This window comes from Orbicella franksi, chromosome 7, assembly GCF_964199315.1.
Source record: "Orbicella franksi chromosome 7, jaOrbFran1.1, whole genome shotgun sequence".
Taxonomy (NCBI): domain Eukaryota; kingdom Metazoa; phylum Cnidaria; class Anthozoa; order Scleractinia; family Merulinidae; genus Orbicella; species Orbicella franksi.
The window spans coordinates 29,346,784-29,373,516 of record NC_138151.1 but is presented as its reverse complement, the minus strand read 5'-3'; the positions used below and the strand labels follow the sequence as shown (position 1 = coordinate 29,373,516).

The window sequence follows — 26,733 nt, the reverse complement described above, 5'->3', positions numbered from 1 at the left end:
AAATACGTAGTCAAAAGAAGAAAAGTTCCTTCTAAAGCATCACGTATTGATGACTCACGCATTAAGTGTGGAGCTGTAAAGAGCGATTAGGACAGTTAAAATTGACCTTCTGGAGGTCGACCGTCTGTGTTTCAGGATAATTTTCTGGAATATTCATGAAAGATCATGGCACATTAGCATTTGAATCAAACAGTGTATGAACAAAAGACTGCAAAGGATTTAAATTACAAAATATCTCGTGGCAGACTGCACGTGAAACAGAGTTCGTCAGTTGTTTCCGCCATTCACCTTCCCGCCAAGCCAGCAGACAGATACCTTCGCGACGCGACCTTCGCTCTCGAAAGTATTTTCATGGCGTCTTTAGTTTCCGTGGCTATTTGACAGGATTAGTCGAATTAGCTGTCTCGATTTCCATGGGTAGCTGCGTGTTGGATTACCTTCACGACTGTCTTGATCTTCACTGTCAAAAATACATGTATTTATAACTGTCTAAATTTAAACTTTTTTGTGATGGCGGTGATGGTCGTACAGGACTTGTCCTTGCCTGTTAAGGTATACGTTGGTCTTCTTCATCTCTTACTTCTGTTCTTAGTGGTTCTGTTTCTTCGAAGGCCTTTTAAGAGTAAAGATAGCGACGAAGATGATCAGTCCGGCCGAAAGAGTAGAACGTTTACGAAGGATAATAGAGCTGTGACAATCGAACCATGCGAATGGGTGAATTCAACACTAGCTTGGTTTTATCTTCATGCTGAAGGCAAAGATCGCACTCCGAACATTGTGAAGTTATGGATAAGAGCATTAAACAAACAACTTCAAAAAGATAGAAAGGTAAGGTTCGATAGTGGTGTTGTTTATTTTTTAATATCCTGCAATTTTAAAGGTAAGCCTATATTCACTCCTAATATTATTTTCCCTACACGCTTGAACACGCAAATTGTCTAGCCGTAATATTTATGAGTTAACATATTATGTTTTTGATGTGAATAGACTTGATTGCAATCATTTCAACTACTTGTAACTTCTGTCTAAATATATATGCAATGCAACCTACAAGTATAATGAATAATTAATGTTCTTCTCCTTAAAACAGCTAAGCAAAAGAGGGGGAAATTAATTAATTTATGATTAAATATTATAGAACTGAAAAAATTACTTTATTGTGATTGGCTGAAAGCAGGCGAATTTATCTTTAATTTTTATTTTGTACTGCTGTGCAAATTAATGTGTGCTTTCGTGACTTTGTCAATCATATAATGAGTAATCATATGAAGGCTTGAGCAATAATAATAAGGATTTACACTACTTGGGATGTTTGAAAATTCTTTCAAATTGCACTTGCCTAAAGGCTTGTGCAATTTTGAGAGAATTTGCAAATGTCACTCGTAGTGTAAATACATAATTGCACTCGCATTTATACAATTACCTATGCAAATATAAATAGATGGAGATAAATGTAAATAGACCTTATCATGGTTTTCGACGCAGAATGTTATTGAACAGGCTCTAGGTGGTTACAAGATTGATAGCACTAATGAAGGCCAAGTCAATCACCTATTTACAGTAGCTGAATACTGTGGATGTGCACTTGACGATTGGCCACCTCTTGGTAGGGGTGCTGCCAAATTTCCTCTTGGGTAGGGTCACACATATTAAGTTAAGAAATGGACCTTTTTACTGATGTCATGCAATATCAACAATTTTTCATATCTTTCATACAAACAAAAACAACAGCTCCATAGATCAATTTATCATGCCGAATTCAGTGAATATAACCCCTGGCATATATTTCTTTGTAAAACTTAGCAAGTTTGGGGTGCCATGCTTTAATGAGTGTGCAGATTCTTGTGAAACCTCACACGTTTACTAAATTTGGCATGACAAATTGAGTGGCGCAGCTTACATGTATGTTTTGTTTAAATGGAAAAATTGGAAAAGAGTAAAATCAGTAAAAAGGTGACAGTATTGTCCTCCTGGGCAAGGGATCATATTGAAGAGCATGAAATCACAATAAAGTTAACAGTACTTTATACAAATTAAGGTGTCTCGATACAGTTTTTTTCTGGATCATACCGAGCAATTTAAATTACCTTTTCACCAGTCTCCCTTAATCTGATTGAAATGAAAATATTTACACCTGCTTTGGAAATACATTATAGGTTGAAGGTTGTATATATGTAATTTATTCATTTGATATTTCCATGGAAAACAATAAACCAAAAATTTGAAAAAGCATTCAACATCAAAAACTGCCCGAAAATGTTAATATGCCGCTAAGTCAATAACTAGTACATGGATATCAAGAAAACTCACTTTTGTTTGCTCAAGCTTGTATCAACTAATATACATGTAAATTTTAAGCTCATTGCTGTTTGTTGAAATTATTATGCTGTTTTTTGTTTTCTGGTTTAGAAAGATCAGAGGATTATAATAGATGGTCTTAGTCCAGGCTGCCTACCGCCTAAACTCACAAGCGTCTACTGTTTGTGTGTTAGCGGCAACATGCAGGTGAGTCAATGACAAGCTGCTGGTATCCACAGCTATGTAAGCAGCTGTACATCCCCAGGGTGCAAAAACTGCCATATTAGAATAACAGGGGGATTGTTGTATTTTTGAGCCTATGTAACAATTAGATTATGAGCTGAAGATTTCAGTGAGGTGATAGTTGATGAGGCTGAATAATCGAGATTGAGAGCGAATAATCTAATTGTTTTAGTAGAATTCTAACTGAAATTTCCTTCAAATAACAACTCCAATTTTTTCTAGTCTTAGTATTAAACTTCATGCTTAAGAGAATTTGCGATCGTGTGGACTGAATTAATTTTCAATTTTACATTTGCAGTTGTGTACATGTGCTAACCAGTTTCAAGCTTTTTTAATTCAAGAAACCGTAAATGCCCCCCTTTTAGTCTTCTAAGGAATTTTGTTTATTCATTTGTTTCTAAATGTCCTTTCAAAACTTTGGAGAAATGAGGAAACATTGCAATTTTGTCGACCACACCAAGCCAGCCTGCACACTAATGGCTGATCATGTGCAGTGGCTCAGCCAATCAGATTACAGCATTTGCATTAGAATACCAGTACAGTCAAACCTCGATTATCCATTGAAACTAGACAAAATAGTCTGGATAATCGAGGGTCCGGATAATCGAAAATATGAATATTAATGAAGAACAAAACTGTTTAAATAACGCAACATTTAATCATGAAACAACACTTTTACAAATCGTTTGGAAAACAATATGGTCTACTGTACATCTTGAACCACTCAACTCTGAGCCAATCAGAACTCATTCGAGTGTTCTTCATTAGTTACGACTCTTATAAAAGAAATACCCACAGCCATGCATATTTTCTAGCTATGTTACTATGCTTTTTCATTCACCAGATCGCTTAATTTATTATTTTAAAATTGTAAAATGCAAAAAAACAACAAACAACAACAACAACAACAATTAAAATGAAACAAAAATTAAAAAAAAACAAAGTTTGATGAAATAATGTACCATGCAGTATTTTAAATATTCATCAATTGGTTATTACTGACTAACCAATAGCTAATATTGTCTGGTTTCTAGTCTCAGATCTGCAGTACATGTACATGTACATGTTTAATGTGAAGAAATATTATGCAGCCTTATTTATTGGGCAACACATTATTAATTTTAATGTACAGTGTGTATGTCTTGCAAGACAGTGGTTTTCAATTGAGTATTGTAAAACCAAACCAAACCAATTACTTACCAATTAGACTACTCGTCAGCCAATATCAAATAATAGTAAAACCCATGCCAAAGTAATTGTCTAATAATACTTTTGACACTCAATTGAAAACCGCTCATAATTATGTGATTATTAAATTCATTTATTTCAATATAACAACAGTGCATCACTTTTCATGTGGAGTCAGCAGATCTTGGTTTCTTAGTTCGTGTTCTTAATCTGACTGGTAATGGATCAAAAACTACTAACATGGAAGTGCGCGTGGTCAGACTAACTGGAGAGGTAAAAACATGGACTAAAATTTAAATACTCTTTTGCCAATTGTCATTATAGTAGTACATGTATGTGTAAAGATCTGTTAATGTAAGGTTTGAGAATTTAGCACTTGGTAGAATGGTAGAACTAGAAAATAGAACTAATTTTCACCAACAGAGGTTTTGGTAAGGGTTGGATAAATTAACAGGTTTGAGGAAAGTTTTTTTGCTATAGTTTTTCTTGAACAGTTTTGCCTGTCTGTGAAAACCAGCTGCCTTTTTGCTGAAAATGTCTAAGGGACCCCTGTACATGAGTTGTTAATTGTCAAAATTTCTGTGCAAAGTTTCTATGAATATTTTGAATAATTTTGGCAAATAAATATATTTTTTTCTCTACAAGGCAATCTCACTGAGAGCCAGGCCTCCTTTTCCTGTGAATTTGTAGCTTCCTCCAGGTATTCAGTTAGTTGAAGTGCAGCATGAAAAAAAGGCAGAGCAAAAAAATGGCGAGAGTCTTGGTACAAGATGCTTGGTGCGCTGCACTTCCCCTTATTTTTTGTCTGCCATTTTTCCCACTACACTTCAACTTACAACTGGACCCCTAGAAGAGGCTAATGCAGTGGTTTTCATTGGTTGCTAATCAAGTTGTGTTCTGGTTCTTATTCAAGGTAGCTCTCAAGTTAAGCACTTCTCCTTCAAGACTGGAAGTAAGCGTTCAGTTCATTGGTGTTCCAGAGATTGCCTTGTCAACTAAATGTCTTGCAGAGGTAACAACAATATTTGAACACATTAGATGTGTACCTGTACCTGTACCTGTAAATGTTGTGGTTTACATCTTATTCAATTATCACGCTGGCAATTTTGAATTATACTGGATGGAAAGGTTGATTTCTTTGACTCATGCAATAATTATATTCATTATCATAATCTGGAAGGAGACTTAAAAAAAACTTATTATAAATAGAAAAATAGAAAAATACAAAATTAAACCAGAACATTTGCATGTTCATGTACACCAATACTACATTACGCATATCCAGATGTAGCATACATGTACATTTATGTAGACCTTGTGCTGATTTTAAGTTAAAAGAAAATATTTTTAGGGAATCAATATATAATTTACATGTTGTTGGCTTTCAAAACCACAAGCACTACCATATAATGCTTCATTTCTCTATTTACTTGATTGTACATAACTTGCGTTACAGTAATTGCATATTAATTAACTGTACTGAAAACAACTTTGTGAATTAAACATCTGAGGAAAATTTTGAAATTAGTGAAAAATCTCAAGGCTAACACCAACTGTAAAAAATTATTTTTTTGAATTGCATGTTATATGTGTGGCCTACATAATAAATGTCATGTACATGTATCATTAAATTCTGGAGTTGCTTTCTATCTGAGAATCTCATGTTATTTTCAAAGTCAACTTTTCATTATGCATTGTTTTATTAATATTAAATACCTCTACTTAATATGGAGTTTTCCTACAGTTGTATGTATTCCATTTCTTTTCAAAATTGTTAAATGGTGTCTTTGCCAGTTACTATACTTACGACAAGATTAGTCAATTATATATTACAATTATTGTTTTATTTACGTCATTATCACTGAAATACAGGTAAACGTTTTTCCAAAAGAATTTATATCTCTAAAATATATCCCTTGCATGCTAACCAGCTGTTTGTCTTTTTTTTGGCTGGGCTACAAGTACCTGCCATCCACCTGTAGAATCTATTCTTCTCTGTCAATTTTCCACCATCAATATTGTCTTAAAACTTGGCAGAGTTTAAACCTGTGTCTGTTTAAAAGAACCATTCTCCCTAATGTTTTGGCATACATTTCTTTATAGTGATAGTTTAGGGAGTTTGGTGGTAGATCAGAGCAACATTCTTTAGTTGACAAATTTCTTTCTTCTCCTCACCTGTGTGCATGACACTGTATTAACTTTGTGTGGAGAAATTAGGTTTCAGTCACTTCTGGAAATGATATGTTTTAAAGCTATCAATAATTTTTCTTGCGGGACCAACTGAAAGAGGTTTTCACCAAATATTAATTTTAGATGTCAGGTATTAACAAGGAAAAAAACAGTCGTATTTTATCCTTTGGTGACGTTCTTTTACAAGGTCCATATTGGTACAAAATGGAGTGATATAGACAGATGACACAAGTGTGTACTGTCTTCACCTACTTCTGTTGCCCTCGACAAGACTCTCAATTTATCGACCTTGTTATAAAATGCATGGTGATGTTATTATCTTGGAATGCCAACTGTTCCCCAGGCCCTTGCCTCTTGTCTTCATTCCAGTAAACATTGTTCTGACATTACACTAGTCATCCTTGAGAGAGTTGGAAAGCTACATGTAGTAGTTAATTAATTATTCAACTTTGACAAAAACTGCCAGTTTCATTTGAACCACAAGAGATATTTATCATCCTGGATTCCTTGCAATAGTGTGGGCTTAACAGCAGGTTTTTCTTATCCCAACATGGGGCAAGATTCTTCAAAGCAAGGTAAAAAAATCCTGCGGTTGAGATGAAGGGTTTGTGTTGTACATCAATTTACTGGTTGCTGTGGCTGGTTATGAAGGGTTCAGTTGTTAAATGACTGTGTTGTGGTTTGAATCAGGGATTGCAAATGATGTTTTAGAACAAAGTGAGGAATCAAAACTTCAGTGTGTCATTAAAACATCAGCAGATCCTTCAGATTTGAATGGGGTAAGTAGTTAATATGTTGTGTCCAGCACTACTCACACACACCCCATTCTTGCCTGCAGCAGGTACTTGTAGCAATTTCTTTACACCTTGATTAAAGATAAAGCTAGCTTTGTTGCCATGCTAAGCTAACTGATCAGACATTCACACTTTTAAAATTTTTGTTATTTTGTGATCTACATGTACATGTTATTGTTGTACATTGACATTCAAAGCTTGAAAGTGAGCTTAACAACATTGTTGAGTTTGGTATTATACTGTAGCACTATTAAATGGTCATCGTTATCTACGTTTCGTTACTTTTCTTGTTAGCATACATGTATTATCGTGTGGTATCAATTTGTCTGTGCTATGTACACTCAAATTATACCTCAAACTACAGTGTATACCACATTGCTGATAAAAATTGTAAAAATTACCTGACTGTATATATTTTGAAACATGGTTGACTGTGCTGGTAGTGGCTGTGAACAAAAATTATCTTGTTAAACTGCGAGGCCATGAAGTAAACCATGCTAATGGATTCACAACATGACAGTTATGTGTATGTACAGTACACAAGACAAAGCACAGTCTTAGGTGGAAGTGCTCAAGTTGATACTCTCAGGCATTACTTAGGTTCACAAGGAATGGAATTTAGAGTTTGTCCTTTGGGCTAGAGATAAAACAAAGTTTTTTTATAAGTACAATTTGGCATCATGAGTTAACTGAGGAGAAAGCATTGGATAACACATCGGGAGTTTGTGGTGAGTGTTTTTCTCCAAGCGGTTAGCCTGAGAGTTAGCAGCAGGTGTGTACTTAAGCAGAATGTGAGGGTCTTGATTGTCCACATCACCACTGCTGAGAGCCAGCAGCTTTGGTTGGCAGGGTCGGTTGCCTAGTGACAGTCGCTGGTTGTCTCTTACCTTCAGACTCACCTTAAATCATGTGTTATTAGTCCTCTCATCTTCAAGTACACCATGCATAGCTAGCAGGCTGGGGTTTCATTACTGTTTTCAGCAGGAGAGCAACTGGTTTCAACAGTTGGGCAAAACATTTTGAACTGAACTCCTTTATGAGAAAAACTTTCCTCTGCCAGGGTTCTCCATAAGCTCCAGCAAACAGCAAAAATTACTGTCTAGTTATCATGGGTAGTATTAGTACTAGTAGTAGTATTAGTACTGAGAAGTATCAGGTCTGGAAAGCTCCCTTGGGGAGTGTTAATAAAATCTGTACTAATCAGTACTATGAGCATGTTGGCTTAAATCTATTTTGAACATAATTCATTTTTTGGTGGGGAAAATATCACTCGTGTGGTGAACGAGTAACTGTCACAAAATTACAATATAATTAAAAGAAGAAAAGGACCAATAGGAATTGCGCGAAGGGGAAAATAAAGTTACCCATGCAAGGCGCAACCCTAGAAGCTAGTAAGAATGGTGACAGAAAATCTTAAATTTGATAAAAATTACAATAAAATCTAATAATTACTTATAGTTAAAAATTATAGTTAAATCTAATTAATTACAATAGTTTAAAAACAAGATGCGGATAATAACTGTAAGGATGAGGTGGTTGTTATTGACCAGGTGGATGTAAGAAAGGATCAAACTCGCTGCAAGACTGTGCCTATATGTAGATGGTCAAACCAGCTGGGCAAAACCATTCTCACGGCCAGTCAATTAGCCCAGTGTCCGGCCCTTAATGAAACCCCTAATTGTGGTGCAAGCCATATGGGCTTTGTTCCTTTACCTTCCTTTACCTGGTTGTCCAGGGAACATTGACAGCTGATGTCTGAGTTACATGCAATCATTGAAAACCCATGTCAACTCCAAGATCTTGGATGACTGCTTGGGGGAGGTGGGGTGGGGAGGGGGTGTTTGTTTGTGTGCTGTAAATTTTATAGGTAGTGTTCAATTCATAAAAAAAAACCTGCCCTATATTTCCCCCAGTGTTTTCTTAGATGCTGTCCTACATGCTACCAAGGCATAATGGGCATGAGTGAGTGAGTGAGTGAGTGAGTGAGCGAGCATTGTCTTACATATGAACATAAGGATAAACGAAAGGGATGGACCATTACTTCTTGAGGGAGGGGGGGGGGGGGGCTGGACAATTTCTGAAAAAAAAAAAAAAACTTCCTGCACAGTGAAACCGTGCAATGGGGGCCATGGAAAAAAAAATTCAAGCAAGTGCTGTCTATTATCCAGGTCCTATTTTTAATGTTGAAACAAATCTTGCTCGGACTAGTTATCACCTACCCAAAAAAATCATGCACAACTGAAAGGTGAGGAAAACATTTCCTGCACCAGAAAATTGCCCAAACCCCCTTCCCCCCCCCCCCCCCCTTTGAAAAAGGGAATGGTCCCACCTAAAGCTCTCATGTAGGTTGTCTTGCTCCAGCCGGCTCCAGCCCCAATCTGATTACATGCAACTTGCAATAATTACTTTATCACTATTACAGAGGGGTCAGTTACAATTGGTATTAAATTAAGCTTTTTTTTTACAAAAAGATTTAAAGATATTAGCTTCAATAAGCAGACATAATTTTTTTTTCTGTAGAACAAAATAGCTGTCTTTCTTTCACATGTTCATTCGTGTTGTTATTTATGGTTAGTAAGAAATAAGTGAGAAAAGTTTTGTAAATTTTTGCTTTAAGGAGAGTCAAGTAGATGCTGGTGAGGTTCAAGAGAAAGTCAAGGAAGTAATTTGTAAAACCATCACTAATATACCTCTGTCAGAAGCCTCATCCAGGGACCGGCTAAATTCAGATGCAGTAAGTTGACATTTTTATTTCTGTCAGCAATTAAAAAATTCAATTCGCAGGGGTTTCATTAAATAAATGTTTTCAGAAGGCGGCAAAAACTTTTTGAACTGAACTTCTTTATAAGAAAAAGTTTCCTCTAGATGGTCAAACCAGAGGGGGACAAAATTGTCTTCACAGCTGGTCAATTTGCCCAGTACCCAGCCCCTAATGAAACCCCTGCGTACTATTGTGTTAATTTGATAATTAGGCAAGCCTCTGCTTATCCTGGGAAGAACAGGGATGGCACAGTGGTTCTATGCTGGCAGGGTGCCATATTAGGTAGGTTGAGTTTGTTGTTGGTGCTCTGAGGGTTTTTCTCCGGGTTCTCTGGTTTTCATTCCTCCACAAAAACCAGCATCTCTAAATTCCAATTCAACCAGGATAGAGGACGCGGAGATTTTGATTTTTTGAGCTTATGAATGAAAGGGTTGTTATTACTAACAATGTATTTGGGCCACAAGCATACATGTAGTACAGCTGGACTGAGCTAAGTACAATAGGTGGTGCCAAAATCGGCTGAGAACATGCTATAAATTAATTATTACTATTAGATGTAAAAGGGTATCTTATCATAAATTATAGTAAAAGTTTATTATAATAATAATTATTTTAAAAATTCTGACTAGAAATTTGTTTAAACATAATTAATTTAGTCAAGCACTTTGTTGTGGTAATCTCCAAAAGTGACTCACTCCCTTATTTCTCCTTACCACAAGTACAGTGTATCACATTTTCAATTATGCAAGTAAAGAGAATCAAAAATTTGATCATTTTAGAAAATCCAAATTACGGAAAATGTAAGAAACAAAGTGGATGAGAATCGGTTTTCATTGACATTTTCAGCAGGAGGACAACTGGCTTCCACAGGTGTGCAAAAGTTTTTGAGGTGAACATCTTTACAAGAAAAGCGTTCCTCTAGATGGTCAAACTAGGCAGGCATAATCGTCCCCACAGCCTGTCAATTTGTCCGGTACCCGGCCCTAAATGGAACTCCTGAAGAATTTAGTTGTTTATTGTCACTCAAAGAGTTTTTAATAGTATCTACATGTATGCAGGTGTAGACCTTGTGCAGAATATGGTCTTTCTCTTCATTTATATTAATGCAATGGGACAGTTCAGTTTTTTTTTGAGGGAGGCACAATGGCCTTTTGTTTAATACAAGCATGATTCTACTATGGCCAAGTTTAAACGGGTATTCTTGGGCACAACACATTTTGTTTTCTGCAGTGCCTCCTTCCGACATAAACAACATTCAAGTGAAGCCAAAGGCTTACATGTAGTATAGGACCACCTGGCAAAAGGCTGCAGGCTAACCTGCAATGGACTGACAATTTTGCAGTTAATGAAATTTACAGCTTTGTAGTATTATACTCCTCTCACTTCACACTACATTGTAGAAAACCAACTCTGCACTTGATAAGCTGGTTGGTCAAAAAGACAAGTTTTTTCCTTCTTCATGAACAGCCAACCCTAATATTTTAACTCAAGTCATCAAACAGACAATAAAATATGCATATTTGTAAACATCCATTGAAGAAAGTATTGTGTTGATTTTCAGGCATAATTTATGATACCCTAGGCTTGAAGCTTTCAAATTAAGTATATAAAAAGCAGATGTTCTCTGACGGTGAAAACTCCTGTCTTAGTTTATATTTAAATTATAGCATTCAGCGGACTCTTTTTTTGTTGAAAAAGAAGTAACAATTTCTTTAATGTTTTCTTGACTATGGTTTACTTAGGTTGACTTGGGTTGACTTGGAGTATTAATCAATAAAAATGTAGCATTGTTTGACAAAACTGGAACTTATGTTGAATTTAATCTTTGAGAAATTTATTTCTTCTTTGAATTCAATAAAACTGACACCTGCTGAAGTGTTGTCATGCAAATTCTTTTCACATAAATAATTAATTTAAGGAACTGTCTTCTTCAATGGTTGACTAGGCTGGAGTGTGGCTTTGTATATTGTACTTAAAATGGAGGGAGATTTGTACATTACTCTGAGAAAAAGACACAAGTAGCTGGCATTCTGTTTTTAATGTCATAAATATTCATCGACTTACTTTTAAACTCGCAATATTTAATTCAAGCTTAGAGTTTCATCATGATTTTGAATAATAATGTCTTGTAGCCAGCTGAATTCAGGCTCACAACAATAATAACTTTGACTCTTGTGTTTCCTGTTGAGCTTCACTCTGAGAGCTCTGTAATGTTTAAGAGAACCTTTTCGCTTCAAAATATTCCTCCTCGTTCAAGAACTGTCTTTTGGACCATAACGTTTAAGAGGAAAAACATTTCGAAATGAAGAGTTCACATGTACAGATTGAAAACAACTACTTTGTCAATGTCTATGTTTATGTGTTTATGAATGGACGGCAGCGTGCAAAGGTAAGATAAGTTTCTCTCTGTGCTCACACTGTGTTCTTTTATCTTACTTATTGTATGAAGTTCTCTTCATGTTGTTTAAATGTACAGTGAAATAGTCTTCAAGCATTGACTAGCTACAATGTATATGAGTGCTAGACTTGATATAAACCTAATCATCTTCAGGTTAAATATTTTATTCAGTCCTGTCTATTACTGACAGTAAAATTTAAAATTCAATATCAGTTAGTAGGTACATGTATGCAATCTCAAAATGGACAAAGATATTTTTTGAGTGAGAAATTCAGATTTTAACCATTAAGTTTGTCAAATTTCACAGTTTTTCCCAATTATTTTTATTTATTATTTAAAGGTGTTGACTTCATATTTACCTTCTTGAATATTAAATTGTTTCTTAGTCTTAACCTCTCCATAGAGACATTTTGTATACAACAAGAAGAAGTTTAGCAGTGTGATGTTTAGCAGATAGAAATTAATTATGGTTACATCCCAATGTTAACCTTACATACATTTAGAATAAGCTGAAAAGTCTGCGAGTTAATAGTTTTGTGAATGCTGTCATGAGAAGTTCAATTTCGCAGTATATTGAATGGAGATACATGTGACAATAAAACTGAACTTAATTTGTTGTTTGATGTTTACTGCCCCATGCATTGAGCTGATTATATCTTTAAAAGGATTGAATTTACCAGTAATTGAATTTCATATACACACTATGCCACTTCTACAAGTGATTTACTTAAATGTCTCTCACAAAAATTATACCTGCATCTCTGTTGTTTCAAGTCTTGGCACTATGTAGATTCCTTAAAGTTTAACTTTTTAAAATTTATTTATTTTTAATATTTATTTTTCTTTCCTTAACGTTTAGCTGATGGCTTTCTAACTTTTAAATGAATCAATGTCAACTGAAGTTGTCTCTGTAAATTCGTTCTGGAAGCATAACAATTGTCACACCAGTATAGGGCGTTAAATGTTATCACTATACTTAATCAAGATAACATTCCAAAGTCATGGGATTTACAGCAATAACGATAAAAATGTTAAAGCGTGCCATAATTGAAATTGAATATTACATTTAAAGGCCATAAACATTTGGTAATCAAAAGTTATTTTGATTTATTTAACAGTTTTTTTTTTAATTACATAATTTATGTAAGTTGGATTTTGAGGTACCTTCGGTAAGCCATGGGGCCACCAGGCTGCCCATACAACGTCATGTAGATGGATTCTTTAGAGTCGTGGATTCACCCTCACAAGCTGTGTTGGGTTTCTCTTGCTACTGACAACAATTTCCATTGTTCTGTGCTACATCAGTCAACATTTTTTAGCTAAAGGGTCATTTTGTGAATTTAAATTGTTTCATCTATGTGGGCAGCCTTTGTAAAGTGCCACCTTATATTTGACTTCCCAGTATTGAACATTTATTAGTGAAAGTCATTTTCCTGCAATTTAATTTTTCAGAGTTCTGCTAATTCCAAAGAAAGACTAGATTCTTTGTCATCAGTGTCATGTGTAGGAGAAGAGGGAAAACTCCTTGTCAAGGGTGAGTTATCAAACAGCTGCCAGTTTGGGGCTCTGCGTGGCGGACCTTTGGGCCACCGGAGCTCTGCTATCACTATTCCCAAGTCAAGTCTTGCTCCTGTTGGAGACTCAGAGATGGCTTTGGGCAAGCCAGGTGCTAACCCATCACAATGTAGGCACTATTTTTGATATTTTAGCTGCTCTCTCAGGCTGGGCTGTTCTCCCAAAACCATGGCTGCTAATTGAGTCTAATCACAAGGTTACACTCAGGTACAAGTGTTGAGACAAATAAGTGTCTTGAGCAGCAACAGAACATGATCACCCTTGGAATGGCCAGAACTCAGACCACTCCATGCAGAGTCTGATAGATTAGCCATGAAATTTTGATCACCTCGCACCCCTTTGTTGTACTGAGTTGTGCATATAATTTACATGAACGTTGATAGCTTTGATGCATGACTGTTGATATGACAAAAGTTTACTTTTAGATAATAATTATCTAGTGATTAATTTTCTTATCATCAGGCAGCAGTTATGATATTAAAGAAAATCATCCACAGCTGGCTGACTACACTGTTTATACTGTCTTGATGTATTCCTTAATTCTCGTAACTGAGATCAAAACAAATGTACCACAATCTATGAGAAGAATTAAGACATCTAGCTTGGACTTTAAAGAGTTATATGCAATCAAGGCTCTCTGAGGAAAGGATGCAAGTGAAGAAAATGAATAATATTGCATTAGAGGGTCTGGAGTCAAACCTAGAGGTGGAATGTAGAAGTGGGAAGAAATGAGATGGAGGTTTTTTCTACCTTCAGGGTGCTGTGCTGTACATCTGTTCTACTGTATAAGTGAAGAAAGTATTTGTCTAAGGTACCATAATTATTGTAGCTTTTTTTCTCTCTCTCTCTCTTTTGCAGTCATAAAAGCAACTGGTCTTTGTGGAAAAGAAAAAAATGGTATGAGAATTGATGTTTAGTTTTTTCTTTATAATTAAGGTTCACTGTAAGCGCCAGCAACCAACAACATGTAGTCCTGGTCGTGTTGGCAACTCTTGAGATGTTTCATGATGCAAAGTGTAAATGAGAAACAAGGTTAAAGCTATGAGTATAGAGGGAGGCAATGTGAGAAAAAATTTGTGTTGCCCAGGAACAAAACACAGTGATGGTCTTGGCTTAAGCACCTCCAAATTTGGACCATGTGATCACTAGTCCAACATGCTTAAACCATTTGGCCTCCATTGTATCATCACATTCTTTAGGCTTAGCTAGCATTCTTCAGAGAATTTATCCTACTTTTAAGATACTTGTAATTTATTGTTCTTTAAAAATAATTCTTACACAGGGGGTTTCATTAGCATTTTCAGCTAGTTTTCACAGGCAGGCAAAACTATTTGATCTGAACTTCTTTGCAAGAAAACCTTTCCCCCAGATGGTCAACCCAGCTGGGCAAAATTGTCCTCACAGGTGGTAAATTTGCCTGGTGCCAAACCCTTCATGAAACCCCTGCTTACATGCCATGTTTGATATCTGCCAGGACCCATCAGTCCATACTGTATTGTATCAACCAGAAGTCCATTACAGCGCAAGAGAACCAGCATGGTGCGAGATAATGACAGTCCATTCTGGAATGAATACTTCACTTTGTAAGTCTGTCGCTCTTGAATCATTAAACTGGTGTTAACTACTGACTGAAGAATTTATTAATGTGTACATGTACCACTGTAATTATAATTCAAATTTGTGATTTTTTACAAATCATCAACTTTTGCTGACAATAATGTTTTTGTGTTCTCTTCAGTGATATCAATCCAAAAACCAAAGACATCACAATTGACATATACAACTATGAAAAAACTGAGAAAGGTGAGTTAACATTTTGGAGTTCTGTGAGTTGTGTGAAATGTAACTTTCAATTTTGTCATGAATGTATGTTGCTTTTGATGGATAAATTAGTTAACTTTGTAATTTTAAAACTTCTATACTTATAAATTTATTACTTTAAGCTTGATAAATGGCCAACTCCCTCTACGAGATGTGCCTGCAGGGAATCATGGTAGTTGTATTCATCAAAGCAAATATCCATTCCAAGGTGATGATTACAACTAGATGGATACCATGATCCTCTGCAGGCACATCTCATGGAAGGAGCGGGCCATTACCTGAATTTTATTTTTTCTTGATTTATGTGGTTGATTGGTATAGCTAGTGTAGTAATGGTTAGGTGTACAGGCCGGCTTATCAGTATGTTTAAGAGTAATTTATGGGAGGCGTGGTGACCTCATGGTTAGTGCACTTGTAAATAATTTTAACTTGTGCATTGTGCCTTGAAAATAGTTTTAACTTGCCTGTTTCATTAAAGATGCATGTAACTGACAGCATTTTTAACATTAAAAACATTGCATTCTGTATGTTAAATTACCATTAAAAAAAGACTGGAATAAAATAAATATATTCCTATACATGTCACATTTTCATCATCAGTTATGCACATTTTTTTAGTGATCTTAAAAATCTCCAATATAAAATTAGATGTAATCATAAAACCAGTACATTCATTAAGTGCATTTTTTTTCCTTTTGTTTTCATTCATAAACATTTAAAGTCTTATTTTAATCATTAAAGAACATTTTTCATGAACATCATTTGCATTAAACCTTTCACTAAAGCTCACCTGCTAAACAGTTTTTCATGTAGGTCTTTTTTTAAATTTTGTTAAAAAAATCTTTTGGTTTACAACCTTTGTTCGAAATAAACCTTTTAGGGTTTTATGATATTAAATGTCTTTAAACAGATTCTAACTGTCATATGGGCGACAATGAGCTTACAGAAGAGCAAGGTGAATAAAAAGCACTTAAACTTTTTCTACAACTTGTACAAACTTATAAGTAAGGCTAAACATTCAGATAAAATACTGTTTGAAATGACTGTAAACTTACTGAGTAGCATAATTAAAATCTTTTAAAAAATGTCACTAGACTAATCAAGCCTGAGTACAAACATTAAATTTCCTTGAAAACACTACTAAAAATATCTGTCAAGGTGCGTCCCTGAAACACAAAGGGATAATGTTTTCACACATCTGGTAACCCTAAAAGGCCTTATCACGGTTTTCGACGCCATCTTGCCGGGTAGGCAAAGTAGTCAGAAATTACAGTGTTTGTAAAGGAATCGGATGGCAAATAACTTTTGTTAAATATTTATTTTGCACAGCTTATGAATCGCAACTTTGCCATACCAGGTAGCAGGTTGTATTCACCATGTTTGAAAGATGTAGCTTGGCCAGAAGACGCTCAGTTAATTTTTAATTTCCCATACATTTGTCTGTATTTCTTTTCATTTCCCGCGAACCGCGTCTACCCAGCCAAATATACAGACAAATGTATGGAAAATTAGAAAAATTAACTGAGCGTCTTCTAGCCAAGCTACATCCTTGAAACGTGGTGAATTCAATCTTCTTCGTAGTATTTTAACGTTGCGATTCACAAATTGTGTAAAATTCAATTTTCGAAAAGGTTAGTTGGCTTATTTCCCATACAAACACTGTAATTTCTGACCGCTTTGCCTACCCATCAAGATGGCGTCGAAAACCGTGAAAAGGTCTTTTCCATAAGCACCGCCAAAGAGGGGAAATAAGAAACACTATGGGGTACAAGGGATTTGGGTTTCACACAACGTATGACCGGTGAAACGGTGTGAAAACGTCAACACACTTTGACAAATATATTTGACGTGTAATAAAGAAAATTTACTTCGTTTGACAATAATTTACGATTAAAAGACTTTCTCAAATGTCCGCATAAAACCGCGTAGCTATCTGAAAATGATTTAACCTCTACCCCCCGTTTGAACTGTGTAATCCGGAAACAGTTACGTTCCAGTACATTGTACCTTCCCTTCATGCATGCATGGCCCTCTCTGCACGCATTGCAAACCTATGATTCTATGTCCTTAATATGATCTTTTTAGTGATGAGCTCAGTACTTGACATAGAATGACCTTGTGAAAACGCTTTGTATATTCAATTGAGTGTTTAAAACATTCTCTTCATAGATGACTACCTTGGTCAGGTGATTGTGCCTCTGTCAACTGTAAACAGAGACCAGACCTGCCGTCTGATCCTCCCTGTTCTGCCCAAGTCATCAAAGAGTGAACATTCTAAAGGAGACATCACCTTAGAGGTTAGGACAATTCATGTTAATTATATAATGTTCTTGTCTACAACACGTAGAGTTTTCTAATATTTGCCTCGAGGATCAAGCAGACGTTATTTGTTTTACCATTCGTAGTTTTCTTGTAAATCATTCTCTAAAGAGGGTCACAGAAGGTGGCTGTGAATTTTAGAGCGTCTATTTTTGCTCTATTTCTAACCAGCTTACCGGGCAGTGTATCGATGGGAAAGTGAATCACTAAGCTGATTTTTATCAACAACAACAACAACATCTTTATTTTCGTCCATTTTACATTTTTACAGTTTGACTGGCCTGTGGATAGCTAGTGCTAGTCTAGGCGGACCAGTCTGTCAAGATCTAATTAAACATTTTTATTAATAACTAGATTACAAAATTAAGAAAAAGTTGAATTTCATAGAGTTAAATTAACTAGTGTTTCCAGCGTTAACCCTTCGTCGAAGCAAAAAAAGAAAAAAAATGGCTTACAAAGGGTAAATGTTTTTTTTTTTTTTTTACGCAAATTTTCCAGATTGTGTACGACGGTTAGTGTGCGTCTATGAACTAATCTTGATCTGGCTTGCTTTTTTTTTTCCTGCCCAGTTTGTTGAATCCAGCTAAAACAATACATGTATTGTTATCCTTCTCTTTTGCAGTTCACTTTTGATAAGGATGGAAAAGTTATTGATGCCACACTGCCTCTTGTTAGCGGGTTTGAGCGAAAAAGACTGTCGAGTGGTAGGTGCCCTTCTCGTCTTTACTTGAAATCTTTTCGGACCTTTTTAAATGTCCAAGTAAATAAGAATTTTTGGACTTTCTTAACATACCTCAAGCAGGGTCTCAATAAGAGTTCGCCCCATAAAGCCTGGCATGAAGGAAAGTAAGAGCTTTGGAGCTACTTCAAAGTTTTATACTGTACTGTAAATATTTTGGAGGCTTGAAAATTTCGGAAGATTTTATTTTAGGACACTTTTTGTCCAAATGAAAATCGTCCGAAATTTTTGCAAGTAATGCATACTTTCCATAGTTCAGTTACAGCACAAGGTTTTTAGGTATTGACTCTACGAACAAAACCTAATATCTCATTAGTTCTAATACAGTACAATCAGTTTTACTTACTTGCGTGGATCTGTGCTCTTTTTGGGTTTAAATACAAGCCCATCGTAGGTTACATCGTCCACCCGCTCACCCCTCCCCCCATCTCAATCCTCAGTCCTCCCCATCAATTTGTCAACTTGCACTAATGGCGCACTTGTACCCATTTATAAAAAAAAAACGTCAATAAGATGATAAGGAGTTGTCACAGAACATGAACAAAATATGTCTTATTACTTGTGTATCAGATCCTGAGGGACCTAGTGCCCAGAGCACCCCATCAGAAGAGGCAGCCTCGGTTTTCATGAACGGTGAGGAACCTGGTGTGGAGTTAAACGGACACATTCCAGTTCGTAAGCGCTACATAGAGTCAAGTCTGGATGAACTGGCCATGGAGATCGAAGCTTATGAAGCAAACGAAGAAAGACCTAAGCCTGCTGAATATCATCACAATGGAGATAGCACTGATGAACAACATGCCGAGCCTGAATCACCCAAGGAACCGCCTGCACCAATTGCTGTCATAGCAACACCAGAAGCTGGGCCATCTCACGAGAAGGTGGAGATAGAAGAACCTGTTGAGGAACCGGTTAAAATGCCTATCGAGGTACAGTCGAACCCTTAAAATAAGGATAACAGAGGGACAGAGCTGGGTGTCCATGTGATAGAGATAGAGAATCTTTGAACCCTTGATTCTCTGAGGCAGAGTGAACTGTTCGTAATGTAGGGGTGTCAGTATTGTTGAGATATCCGTAAAGAGAGGCTCGACTCTACTGAATTCAAGAAAAGGAAAACGTGTTACATGTACGTGTTTCTACGGAGTTTTGGAAACACAAGTGGATCACTATACAAAATTAATCATTAATCCCGCTCTGAGGAACCAGCCCATAGATTTGAAAAATGACTCAAAAGTGTGGCCAAACAATTGCGTACTGCGATAATATATATTTGTTGTGTTTAGTGTGTTTATTTAATTATGCACTTAGTGATAGAAAACTTTATGTGGGCAGGCGGGAGTAATAAAATATGTCCATACATACAGTACATTGTTAGTTTTATGGTTTTGACAGGAAACACCTGATGTTACTGAGGTGGAGATTGAGAAGAAAGAAACAGAAGAGGAACCTCGAGAGGAAACTCGAGAAGAACCCCAAGAGGAACCTCAAGAGGAAGATAAGAAAGAGGAAGAGAATCAAGAAGAAAAAGAAGACGAAAGTGAGAGAACAAAAGAACAAGAAGAAGTCGCTGAAACGAAGCCTAAGACGCGAAGGTCTTTTAGGTTATTTAAAAGAAAACAAACTGATAAGAAAGCTATTAAGGATGAAGAGAAAGTTGTGGCAAGTGAAGAACCAGAAGGAGAAAACAAAGAAACGCAAGAAGAAGTTGAGAAAGAGGAAATTGCAGAAGAAGAAGAAGACAAGAAAGAAAGTGTAAACGAGGATGAGAAAGAAGATACACAAGAACAGGAAGTCACAAACGAACCAGAAACTGAGAAAACACAAGAACAGGAAGAGATGCTGGAGCAAGCTTCAGAACTGAACACAAAACCTAAGCTGCGTAGATCGTTTAATCTTTTTAGGAAAAGACCAGTAAGCATGAGCGCCGCAGATAGGAGCGGGACAGACAAGGACGAAGAAAATGTCCTGTCTAGGGATGATCCAATCAGACACTCTTATCATGCAGGGGATCTGCCCGTCCCAGACCCCTCCAACTTACGTAAGTATCCTTATACGATGTTTTGGGTGTGGTCGTATTCATAGCTGATCAGTTTAGGGGGGGCGGGGGGGGGGCGGGGAGGGGAGGAAGTAGTGCATTTTGGGGGGAACAGGGTTCAACATGGTTGCCACAGGTCAGGAAATAGTCAGGGACAAAGTTGTTCAAGATCAGGGAAAAGTCAGAGAATTTTATTTTGAGTCAGGGAAAATTGAAATAGCTTAACACTGCTGATTTAATACCATTTAGGGCTGAGCGAAACATTTGGGTTCACGTTGATCTCAGCGATATTTTTCCTTAATGAATAAGGAAAATGTGTCGAAAACTTATGAGTCTTCATGAATGGGCGAAAAGGACGGCTATAAGTTGAGACCAGAAGCTGCTACTGGATCTGACATTTTGTATTTATTTAGTCAGGAAAATTTGATTTTTACCAGGGAAAAGTCCGGAAAAAGGTAGGGAATTTTAAATAGTGCTCAAGACCTCTGGCAACCATGTTAACGGGGATCTAATTGACCATCCTGATCGGCAGTATTAACTCACTTTTTCTTCCATAACGAGAAAGGACGTAGCATTTTTCTCTTTTTTTTTGTGCAGGTAAATCAACCAGTCAGTCTTCACTTCTCAGCTACTCACCCAATCCGTACTCTACATTGGTTATTGAGTCAGTGCACAACGGCAAGAAGAAGTAAGAACACAACCTTATCCGTTTTTAGTTCCTCCTTGTTTGCCATGAGTTGTAAGGCTTTCCTAGGAAATCTAGACAGAAATCTTTTGTTCCTGTGTCCGAGCTTTCGTTCGTTCGCTCGTGCGTTTGTTGTTAGGTCACTCGTAGGCTTGTTCGTTCTTTCGTTTTTTCGTTTGTTAGTTCGTTCGTTAGTTCGTTCGTTCGTTCGCTTGTGCGTTTGTCGTTAGTTTAATCGCACGCTTGTTCGTTTGTTCATTTGGTTGGTCGGTGGGTCGTTCTTTGGTTCGCGCTCACGCACGCTCGTTCATTCGTTCGTTCGTTCGTTTTCTCTTCTGTTCGTTCATTTGTACTTGTCTCTCGGTCACTTAATGACTTGTTGGTCTGTTCGTTCGTTCATTTCTTAGGATTATGGACAATGAAGGACAGAAAGTTTCAAATTGAAACTTGAGGAACGAAAGTGCTTCCTTGGTCCTCCAAAAACGGGCTGAGAACAGACTGTTTTCAAATTGTTTAAGTCAAATACAGACACGTTTTATCACACTCATCAAGTGGCTTAACGTGGACCTTAATTCTTCTTCATTCCGTGAAACTCTTCTAGACATATAACACTTTTCTTCGTAGATATTCACACATTCCACCTGTCATGGCCAAAAGACAAGCTTACGAGAAAGGAGGCAACAAGCTGCACATCTACAATGATCACATTTTCACAGCAGTCCACTTCTCTGGAAGGTAAATATTAATTTTCCTTTTTTTTTTTTGGAGTACAATCCTGTACTGGAAAACATTTCATCTCCAAATCAACAGTGTTAACAGGTTGGGTGTTTGAACCTGTGAAATTGATACACAGGATGGCATTTGTTTCATTGATACTACTAAAATTTGAAATGTCGAAAACTACCAATTTTCTTACAGGAATATTTCAAAAATAAGTAGCAGTAACTCTCATTTGAATTTGGATTTCGTCCAGAGACTTAATAGTTAGAGAAACGTTGTATAGCACAATAAGCACTACCATATGTGCTTTCATTTGAATAGTCGCACACTAGGGTTTCATCCACAGACGTAAAAGTTAGACCCACCTTGCACAGCATAATAAACAGTACCACACGAAAGTACTGCTCAATTGCTTTCATTTGAATGGTCTTATACTAGGGTTTCATCCACAGACAGAAAAGCTAGAACCACCTTGAACAGGGATTGAAGTATTTGTCCTTTCCTTTACTGCTTGTTTTAATTGTATTCCTCTTTGTTTCTTCGAATAGCCCTCCAGAATGCGGTGTATGCAGGAAAGCAATCAAAGGAAAAATCGGAAAACAAGGCTATCAGTGTAGAGGTAATAAATAGTCAACGCTATCCACTGGACAGCCATTCGTCAGGTAGACTTCCTAACCTATACCCAAGTCACGTCTACGTTTTCAAAAAAGAAGGGAAAGTAAGTTGGTAGAAAACGAAAAAGAATGTAAGTTCATTCTTTCTGGCCCCGTCCACACTAAGCCGGAGATATTTGAAAACGCAGCTTTATTTCTACGGTTACGCCTACCGTCCACACTAATCCGTCACGAAAACACGCTTCAGTCCTTTTGTGTTAATCTTTCTTTCAGAATGTAAATTGGTGACACACAGGAATTGCCATTACGAGACCACAGCCATGTGCACAAGTGATGCAGTTAAACACCTTGACATGTAAGTACATTGTATAAGCTACTAGGTCACATGACGCAGTTTGAAAATTAAGCCAATTTTTTTTTGCGAGGACGTCTTCTTAATTCGAGTTTATCTTCCCCATACTTGAATGAACTGTGTCACGGCTGAGTTAAGTCTATTTTATTGCACTAAGCATCAGTATTGCTTTTTGCTTGTTTTTTTCTCACTACGAGTTTGTCACATTTAAGTGTATCGAGGAGTAAACTTGAGCTAGTGTCATATAATTGTGTTAAATTGGTCATTAAATATCACACTGATTGTACTTAATGCCCCAAATTCCAGACATGCTTTTCATACTTCCTGTGGCAAACAGTACTTCCCAGAATTTGATTTATTGTGTGTTATTTTGTAAACAAAAAAAAACATTCCTGCTTAATATCCAGGGCTTTTTGGAAGTTGAAAAGTGACACTAACAAGAACTTTCACTAAATTTTCTTTCGAATTTGTTAGGTGTATAAACAATTAAATGAATGGATAATTTAACGGAAGCTTTATGTAGCTATCCTCTCCTAAACATTTTTAAATTTATCAAAAAGTCCCAATAATTATTTTGAGTAGTTGAATTTACGTGAGTTTAGTTTTACCATGACTGAATTGAACGGTTGACGTCTAGGTTAAATATCTAAATGCAGCTCTAAGTAAAGCATGCAACTTGAAAACAGTCTTTTGATCGTTTATCCAGCCGTCCATGTCGTCCTTTCTCTCCCATCCCTTGTTCTCCTCTACCCTCTCCTCCCCTTCCTTCTCACCACCTCTACATTTTCGTCTCTTGTCCTCCCCTCTCCCCTCCCCTCCCCCGTCACTTTGTCCTTAAGAGTTTATGAATCGAAAGACTGTTTATGACCTAAAAGTTAGCCTGCAGAACAGGCGGATTAGCGGAGCAGAGAGCTAAACGTGATACACGCTCGTGTATCGCGTTTCGCTCTCTTCCCCGCTAATCCGCCTGTTCTGCAGGCTACCTAAACGTAAACTAAGTTGTAAAAACTTCAAAGCGATACTAAACCAATACCACTCAGTTCCAGAGTCCGCAGTGAGCACATGACCAGCACATGACTAACTGGTGACATACGACAAAGGTATCACGTGATAGGACTGACTGATTACCAGGCTCCTTGCACTGCTGCGCGTCCTAGAACTGATCTAAACGCTTTGAACTTAGAACTAATGTCTTTTTCTGCTCTTCCATAATCCAGTCAAAAAATGCCGCAATTTGTTGGCCATAAATGAGGTGAAGGTATAAGGTACAGAGGTAGGCTTGCCTTAATATCCTTGTAAACTAACAACTTTTAACACTTTTCTAAGCTTTTGCATAGCTAACAATGAATTAACCCGCCTATTTCCTGCTCAAAATTTTCTGCTTTACGTCAAGCCTCTTCCAGGAGTTTAGTTAGTTGGGGCAACTAACTGAACGCCTGGACGAGGCTAGTCAATGCTTCAATGAATTTTTAAGGAAACCCTTCACAGGGCAAACGTTTCCTGCTGTCAAGTAACTTAAATTATGAAATGATTGAAAGCAGAAAGTTTTGAACCAGGGGATCACCTTTAACATTACTTAACTTAGAGTTTAAATAAAAAAAAAAAGATAACATTTATATGTATAGTTGAACCTCTATCTCGAACTCCCCGCTATTTCGAACCCAAATCATTTTCCCTTGCTGGGGTGGATGTAGGGGGGTTAACATTATAACACGCTTACTTGGCCTCAGAATGCCAGAAATCCCATTTCCAAGGACCTCAATTTTAAAAATTTCCTGTGGTATGATGCTGCTGGACCCCCTCTCAGGGGACCGGCTTTGGCGGTCCGTGTCTCGAACCCCCTTTTCGAAAATACCGTCTCCGCCCCAGCCTTGGATATGCTTTTTCAGTCATTTATTCTCGGCTGTCTCGAAGTATTTTTTTGTTGTTTCCCTGAGTTCGCTATCGCGGGGTTCAACTGTATACCAGTATATTATTTTAAATAATCACATGTTTCATGTCCAAGTGTTTTATCACAATAGTCAGATAAATCAACGATTTTTTGTTAAAAAGTAAACTATGGTATTTTATTGAAAAATGCAAGTTGCCTAAATTAAGATATAAAATTAAACTTAAACAAAACTGATAAATTAACTCGACTCTAACCTAACTTAAGTTAAGATAAGATTCGAAATTCTCTTTAAAAACATTCATGTAGGCTCTTGTCAGCTGTGCCGGGCTCTTTTTCATTTTACATGATGCCACCAAAGGATACTCGTTTTACATGTTACCAGCATTTTATTTACAAGAAATTAGATGAGAAAGATGTAAACTCGTTTGCTACGAGCGTGGGACAAAGAAAAAGTTAGAGAGTCCGATGGAAGTGGAACCTATGACTTCCCGTGCGAGCTACAGGGAGACTAGTGTCGAGCTAGGTCATCCATCCTGCGTACTGCTAGGATCATCAATGTTGAAAGAAACTTAATTTGTAAAACAAATTTGATTCCCTCATTTGCGAGATTTCTTTTACGAGGAAATCCCTTTTTTCAAGTCGTACGCGTCGTTTTAGTAGGGACTTTGCAGGGGTAATAAAAATACGTCAATCCCTTTTCACTGGCACAGTTCACATGCGCCTATAAGTATGTCGAAGCAGTTTGAAATTTTGTTTTGTTTTGTTTTGTAAATATGACTTTTAAAACTAATCATTTGATATGCGTGAGATAAAGCTTAGCTTTTCATTAGCACATAAGACATTTACCTATAAAAAAACATGTTTATCTTAACAGAGAATATGTTGGAGACACCGAGGTCTGACAAAGAAGAACAACGACTTGTTACAGATTCTCTCACGGAAACGACCTAACCACTCAATTCCTTCTTTCATATCGTTCGTAGATAGAAATTAATGCCTTCAAATTAAACTTAAAAGTGAAACTATATGTAAACAAAGGTAAGAGTAGATGCTCTGTGCTGTTAATGACTGACTTTATGAACTGAAAGTGTTGTACCAAATAGTGGAGAAGAGCTCATTACAGAAAAATAGAGGGCCTGAGACGAGAGTGAGTGCGCGTGTGCGAGTATTATGGGGCTAGTTTTGTTTTAGTGGGGAGGGGAGGATGATGAAAGAAACAGTAAAATTGAAAAACAAAACTGTAATTGTCACTCGACCCGCTGTCCCTTCCCTTAGTGTTAGCAATCACCAGTTGGGCCAACTTTTTGACTCGCCCCAGTTCTCCTCGTTTGGCCACAACGTAAATGTAGAAACCATCCAGCTTCAAACCCAAAAACGGTCTTTCAAGCGCCCGCGCGTTCTCGGCGTTTTCTTAATTATGTTGTTTCGCTTTGTTAGGGTTACACCATTGGAAACCGGTTAGAAAAGGCACCTTAGAAAGTTGTTGTGTCATAGTTGCGTGTTTGATAAAATGAGGACGTTACCGTAAGCATCTTATCACCCAAAGGTGACCTCTAAAGATGCTTAAGTTGACTAAGTTGACCTCTAAATATGCTTTCGTGCTAAAGCGATAACTCTTCATGTAGGTTGATAATCGGGCTTTTCTTGGAATGGGGAAAGAGAGTTCAGGACTTAGAACCAAGTATTGAAGCCGTCAGGGTTCGCTTCTTTTGCATTCAGGTCTTTTTGTGTGGGTGGGGTGAGGATGTCTTAGAGTTTCGGGTTTACTGTCATTACAAGCTGTTAAGTTATCATCTTTGCGCCCATATTTATTGCTCGAAGTAGCCGAAAATCGCAACTCCAATAGGACAAAAAGTCCAATATCAATGTATACTTAGAGTACAAAAGAGCCATTAACAATCTTCATTGAAAGGATGTAACTAAAAAGTAAATCAATACCATTTATGCTGGGAGGGGGGGGGGGGGGAGGAGGGTTAAATTAATTTACAGTTCTAAGGGAGGAGACTTATGAAAAAAATGTTGAATAGATGATGAGTCTTTAACCGTAAGCCTGCGTCGCAACGTCGAATTAAATAAAATTCTTTCCCTGGGATTGTCAAGCAAGACATGC

General features: G+C 37.0%; 1 protein-coding gene across 3 annotated transcripts; it reads left to right on the top strand.

Moving 5' to 3' along the window:
- Nucleotides 1-71: 71 nt before the first annotated feature.
- Nucleotides 72-26,582, top strand: LOC145493908 (uncharacterized). 3 transcript variants are annotated; one of them, XM_081473392.1, is made up of 19 exons: nt 72-828; nt 2,410-2,505; nt 3,883-4,002; nt 4,643-4,741; nt 9,331-9,447; nt 13,325-13,406; nt 14,306-14,344; nt 14,922-15,030; nt 15,186-15,250; nt 17,438-17,565; nt 18,210-18,291; nt 18,897-19,255; nt 19,719-20,364; nt 20,959-21,049; nt 21,671-21,781; nt 22,315-22,385; nt 22,654-22,735; nt 23,950-24,005; nt 25,498-26,582. In XM_081473392.1, the coding sequence occupies exons 1-18, from the start codon at nt 511-513 to the stop codon at nt 23,981-23,983; spliced, it is 2,649 nt and encodes an 882-aa protein (XP_081329518.1). In that variant the 5' UTR covers nt 72-510; the 3' UTR covers nt 23,984-24,005; nt 25,498-26,582. The 3 variants fall into 3 exon arrangements, with proteins under 3 accessions (XP_081329518.1, XP_081329519.1, XP_081329521.1); XM_081473393.1 differs by lacking the exon at nt 23,950-24,005; XM_081473395.1 differs by lacking the exons at nt 72-828; nt 2,410-2,505; nt 3,883-4,002; nt 4,643-4,741 and adding exons at nt 6,455-6,494; nt 6,610-6,698.
- Nucleotides 26,583-26,733: the final 151 nt, after the last annotated feature.